Source organism: Chlamydomonas reinhardtii, chromosome 9, assembly GCF_000002595.2.
Source record: "Chlamydomonas reinhardtii strain CC-503 cw92 mt+ chromosome 9, whole genome shotgun sequence".
NCBI classification, from domain to species: domain Eukaryota; kingdom Viridiplantae; phylum Chlorophyta; class Chlorophyceae; order Chlamydomonadales; family Chlamydomonadaceae; genus Chlamydomonas; species Chlamydomonas reinhardtii.
Genome location: NC_057012.1, coordinates 2,712 through 8,544, shown reverse-complemented (window position 1 = coordinate 8,544; position 5,833 = coordinate 2,712). Strand labels below are relative to the sequence as shown.

The 5,833-nt window shown below is 58.8% G+C and overlaps 1 protein-coding gene across 2 annotated transcripts; it reads left to right on the top strand.

Moving 5' to 3' along the window:
- Window positions 1–269: 269 nt before the first annotated feature.
- On the top strand, window positions 270–3,811 carry CHLRE_09g386107v5 (uncharacterized protein). 2 transcript variants are annotated; one of them, XM_043065375.1, is made up of 2 exons: window positions 270–1,492; window positions 2,987–3,811. In XM_043065375.1, the coding sequence occupies exon 1, from the start codon at window positions 554–556 to the stop codon at window positions 776–778; it is 225 nt and encodes a 74-aa protein (XP_042920671.1). In that variant the 5' UTR covers window positions 270–553; the 3' UTR covers window positions 779–1,492; window positions 2,987–3,811. The 2 variants fall into 2 exon arrangements, with proteins under 2 accessions (XP_042920671.1, XP_042920672.1); XM_043065376.1 differs by lacking the exon at window positions 2,987–3,811 and having other exon boundaries at window positions 270–1,173.
- Window positions 3,812–5,833: the final 2,022 nt, after the last annotated feature.

Here is a 5,833-nt window from a genome sequence, read left to right as displayed (position 1 = left end):
GGTCGGTTTGTACAGGCACCGCCCGCCATATGTGCCCAGTCGCGCCCAGCTAGTGCAGCAGGCAGCAGGCCAACCAGACAGCAAGGAAAACACCCCTGCCGCTGCAGCCGACTGCCTGCTACGCCATGCTCGTCAGCACAGGTCGCTAACCAGACAACACCGGCAGGTCTCAACCTGCGCGCCGGCGCCGCTTTGAAGGCGTAGGGGGCGGTAGGGTTTGGAAATACCAGCCCACGACCAACCAACGAAACCAACTAAACGATACCAACTTAAACTAGCGGAGGCAGAGGCGTCAGTTGCAGGCAGTAACACTTATGGGAGGGGGCCGAGGCGTCGTGGAGCAGCAGGGCGAGCTGCGCCGGCGACAATAGTAGCGTTTCTCGCCTTGAGAAATAGAGTTCTCCGACGATGGAACGAGAAGTACGGCAACTGTCATTGCCGAAGTATTGTAGGGCAGCGCTCTGCGCTGCACGGCTATCCGCCGATTAATACTTCCTTATCCTCTGCTTTACCGCAGAGACTCCTATTCCTAAAGAGCCCGCCCGCCTTCCTTATGCCCAGGCCCCCGCCGTCAGCCACGGGCCGCGCCCGCCCCGCCGCGCCCAGCGGCAGCGCCCCCGGCGCCCTCTCCAGCACGGGCGCCGGCCGCGGGCGGGGCGGCAGTGCCCACCGCGGCCGCGGTTCAAGGCCCAGCGTGCCGCGCCCGTCGCAGTGCCTGTCCCGCCGCCGAGCGGTCGCGGCCGTGGCGCGCCACAGTCCAGCGCGCTGCCATCCGTGACCATGCGCTCGCGCGCGCGTGCCACGCCGGCGCCCTAGCCCGGCCGGGCCGCCGGCCATCACGCCGGCGCCGGCCGGCCACTGCCAACGCCGGGAGCATCGTTGTCCGGTTGCGGTGCATTGCCGGCCACTGGTGTGGCTTGGTATGTTTGAGGTGTATTGCTGGCCACTGGTGTGGTCCAGTATGTTTAAAGAGTATTGCCGGCCACTAATGCAACATAAACATCGGGGTTTTGGAGGTAATCGTCGGTCGTTTCGGTTGAGGTAGCGGGGAATTGTAACGAGACGATTGGGACAAGGATGGATACACTGGGCATAAGCCGACCGGGAGTTGAGTGCCGGTCAGGGTCAGGACAGGGCTTATGCCTGCCTCTTGTACTGTAAGTTCCGAGGAGGAGAATGTCACCACCCGGGCCCGGTGGCGCGCACAAAAGCACAGAACAGGCACGCGGAGAGGACAAACAAAGCCCACGACTTACCTGGCGACCAGGAAAGCAACCCTGATGCCAGGCAGGGAGCGTCAGGCCAGAAGCGCGACATGTGATAAAGGGGAAAGGCAAAATCCGAAAGGGCACGGCACAGTGAAAGGGCCGAGGCGCGTTGGCGGATAGAGAAGGGACAACACAGACAAGACTGCACACAAGCCCAGGCGGCGAAAGAGGCAGAGTGGGCGCAAGGCAGGGGTTCAGGGCAAGGGGCACACGGCATGGCGGTGGTGAGTCGAAAGAGGATGGGGGCGGGCAGTGTGCGGACCGCGTGCCGCTCCTCACAAGCACTGCCAGCCTGGATGCCCCGCAGGCGCCCAGATGCAGGGACAGTCAGACGGGGGCAAGCGTGGGGCGGGTACGCGGCAAACACAGGCAGGCGGCAAGGCAGGTTGTCAGGGGTTTCAGGGGGTACTTAGAAGGTGGTGGTGGGCGGGGGATGAAGTATGGCTAAGGGGCTAGAGTAGCCTGGCAGCAGGTGGTCGGGCAGGCTCCCCCTCCCTCCCTCCCTCCCTCCCTCCCTCCCTCCCTCCCTCCCTCCCTCCCTCCCTCCCTCCCTCCCTCCCTCCCTCCCTCCCTCCCTCCTTCCCTCCCTCCCTCCCTCCCTCCCTCCCTCCCTCTCGGCCCGCCCTGACGTCCGACCCATGGGATGCCAGTTGCCGGGCGACCGGCAGCGCATCAACGAGGCTTTGGGCCATCTCCTGCCTGTGAGAACGGTGAGGACACCGCCACCAGCGCCAGGTGATTGGTGCTGGGCAGCACCATTGTGGGGCAATCCGCTCATGACTGAGGGTGACCACAACCGACGGCCTGGCCTTGAGACACACCATACACGCCTCGCGGCGTGTCGCCACCTGCGCACCATAGGTGACCTGGTGCAAGCACTGACAGCGGCGGCAGCATGGCGCGCAACATGGCCAGTGGGAGCGACTGGGGTTGTGGCATGGGAGGAATGGGTGCGGCAGTACCTTGACCCGGAGAAGCAGCTACACGAGCAGCCGGCGCTCGAGGGCCTGAACAGCCTTGCAGCAGACATACCAGAGACCTGGCTGGCAGCCACGCGTGCAGTACAGGAACAGCTCCGGGCTGGGTTGGGCCCCGCCCCGCCCTCGGAGTCGGCAGTGGTTCGGCTGATCATGCCTTGCCTTGGCTGGAGGATACCTGGCATGCAGCAACTCCTGGCACTGGAGAAGCTGTCTGTATGTGTTGCTCAGGGGTGCAGCTGGAAGACGTCGGGGTAGCCCGCAGTCAATTGCACACGGCATATGCAGCTGAGGCGTGCGAGACACCACCAGCAGCCCCCCCACACACACAACGCTGGATTCCCCCCTCGACCGGCTCTGGCGGATATGCTGGGAGAACGCCCACAAGGAGACAGCTTGGCGGGTGTCAATCAATGGCATTGGCATTGCCGGTAACACGCACCTCACACATGCACCTGGTCCGGTGCCGTGCGGGTGCGGTGTGACGCCAACCCACAGCCCCAGGCTACACGCGTTTTGGCAGTGCGCCGTAGCTCAGGCAGTTGTGCAGCAGCTCGCAGCATAGCTTGCAGCCCCGCCCTCAAGGGAGCAGGTGTGGTTGTTTTAGGCCCCGACTGGCGTGTAACAAGCAGTGTGGGATGTAGTGGCTATGGCGGCGTTAGCGGCTATGGAGAGGGGGTGGTGCGCGCTGTGCACCGCAAGACCGCTGCCACAACACCACTGCCTCAACAACCTCTACAGCAGGGCCAGTTACCGCAGCAGCCGCAGCAGCAGCCGCAGCAGCTGCAGCAGCAACAACAGGCTCAAATACAGACAGACACCCAACAAGCGATTGACACGGCAGTGATCGACTTGTGCGGTCGCTTAAAAGCATTCACAGCACTGGGAGTGCCACGGAAGGGCTGGGATCAAGTGGGTGCGCAGCATTTAGTAAACGGCCAGTTGTGCTGTCACACAGGTATGAACGCAGAACAACCCGCTCAGGCCATCACGGACAATGACAAGGACTAAGCACGGTTCCACAGGTGCAAGAGGGTGGGCTAGAGAGGGTCAGGGTTTCTGCTTTCCGTTTTCTGTTTATGTTAGTGGGTGGGCTGGGGGGCTTCACCAGGGCCAGCGATGCAGGGTGTGGTTTCTGCCAGAGAGTGGCCCCTGCTGGTCCTTTTGAGGGGGCTTGGTTAGCTTGCTTTATGCGCCCTAAGCGCCTTGCTTTCCCTCTGTTGTGGCCAGGGGTGTTGTTTGTGGCAGGGCGGCCTTGTGTGTGTTTCTGGCCTTGGCAGGCGGTGTTTTCCCTGGACTGTGTTTTTGTCTGGTGTGTACGTGTGGTGTGGTGTGAAGGAGGCAGTTGTGTCTGTCCCTCTGAGGCCCCGCCCTAGCCTGCTGGCTGTTGTGGTAAAGAAGGCGTGAGCCTTGTGTCCCCGTGTCTCTTTTGTCTTGACCAGGATACCCCCTGCTGTGTCAGGCGTGCTTAGGGGTGAGCATGTGGAACGCGCCCAACCAACACTAGGGCTTGTCAGCCCTAGTCATCAGCGGCTTCAACAGTACCAAATGTAATTATCCTCCCTCCCTCCCTGCCCCCGTCGAGCTTTTGCACCTACCTACTCAGTGGGAGCAGGAAGTTGGCACGACACTCCAGTGACATTTTTGGTCCAGTCCTTCGAGTTCCCTCCAGCCCCGCCATTGGAGCCACTCCTTAATTGTATGCTGTATGATGCGGTTGCACAAGGCAAACAGCCGCGAGCATGAAAGGTTCAAGTGAAGTGCAAAAGTTTGACTCATTTGACAGCTGCAACTTGTAAGGCTTCCCTCGGTCAAGATGATTATACTGCATATCTCGATTGCGATTGTGGTCTATTTCAACTTGGCGTGACCTTGACCATGACCGCCGAGCAGACCTCGCCGAGCACGGCGATCAGGCCACCAACACCAGCTAGCGGAAGCATATAAGCAGTGCATACTACTCTTTGGTTATTTCTTTATCTGTTGCACTTATTACCGCCCTGGAAGACGGCCTGTATTGAAATATAATTGTTTGCTCTCACCACCAGGGGCCACGTGAGTGAGGGCAGCAGTCCAGCCACGCAACTGTTTGGCCAGGATGTTGCTTATATACATATAACGACTGCCGTTGTATGGTTGGCATGAGCTGGAGGTTGCCAGAGTGAAGCGGTTGTCAACTTGGCGCTATCGCAGGCCTGCGAGGGGCAGGAGGCCCGCTGAAGGACCTTTGGCACGCCAACCTGTTGTGGCTGATTGTTCTTGCACTTCCAAAGCCCATCCATCATTCACATACATTGCAAATTGAATGTCAGGCCACATGTGCGTACATAGATGTGAAGGGGTGAGTCAGGCAGGCAGGTTGGATGCTGGGTTGGGCAGCACAGCCCCCAGTGTGGCACACGAAGGAGAAAGGGCAGCATGTGCTGGCACACCAATACACCATGCATGTGCAGTCTGTCAACATGCAACACAGCACAGGACAGCATACAAATACATCTTGGTGAATGGCAAGGCACATTGATGCGAGTATGTGGGGCCATGAGAATCCCATCCCTTCATGCCTACTTGTGCGTGATGACAAGGGAGCAGCAGTAGGGCATGCAAAGTTTTTGCCACGTGCCCAACTCACATTGTGCCCACCTCCAAGTGGTTCTAGCAATCTTTCTGGCTTCAATTATGCTTATAGAACTTAGTACATCATTTCTGACATGTCTTACCTTTCCAAAACCTGCAAAACCCGATAAAACCCCCCTTTAGGCCACCCCGCTACCAGGGGCCACGTGAGTGAGGGCAGCAGTCCAGCCACGCAACTGTTTGGCCAGGATGTTGCTTATATACATATAACGACTGCCGTTGTATGGTTGGCATGAGCTGGAGGTTGCCAGAGTGAAGCGGTTGTCAACTTGGCGCTATCGCAGGCCTGCGAGGGGCAGGAGGCCCGCTGAAGGACCTTTGGCACGCCAACCTGTTGTGGCTGATTGTTCTTGCACTTCCAAAGCCCATCCATCATTCACATACATTGCAAATTGAATGTCAGGCCACATGTGCGTACATAGATGTGAAGGGGTGAGTCAGGCAGGCAGGTTGGATGCTGGGTTGGGCAGCACAGCCCCCAGTGTGGCACACGAAGGAGAAAGGGCAGCATGTGCTGGCACACCAATACACCATGCATGTGCAGTCTGTCAACATGCAACACAGCACAGGACAGCATACAAATACATCTTGGTGAATGGCAAGGCACATTGATGCGAGTATGTGGGGCCATGAGAATCCCATCCCTTCATGCCTACTTGTGCGTGATGACAAGGGAGCAGCAGTAGGGCATGCAAAGTCTTTGCCACGTGCCCAACTCACATTGTGCCCACCTCCAAGTGGTTCTAGCAATCTTTCTGGCTTCAATTATGCTTATAGAACTTAGTACATCATTTCTGACATGTCTTACCTTTCCAAAACCTGCAAAACCCGATAAAACCCCCCTTTAGGCCACCCCGCTACCAGGGGCCACGTGAGTGAGGGCAGCAGTCCAGCCACGCAACTGTTTGGCCAGGATGTTGCTTATATACATATAACGACTGCCGTTGTATGGTT

What these genes read in the sequence shown, in the direction of transcription:
- CHLRE_09g386107v5 (XM_043065375.1), top strand. Translation starts at nt 554, where the DNA reads ATGCCCAGGCCCCCGCCGTCAGCCACGGGCCGCGCCCGCCCCGCCGCG.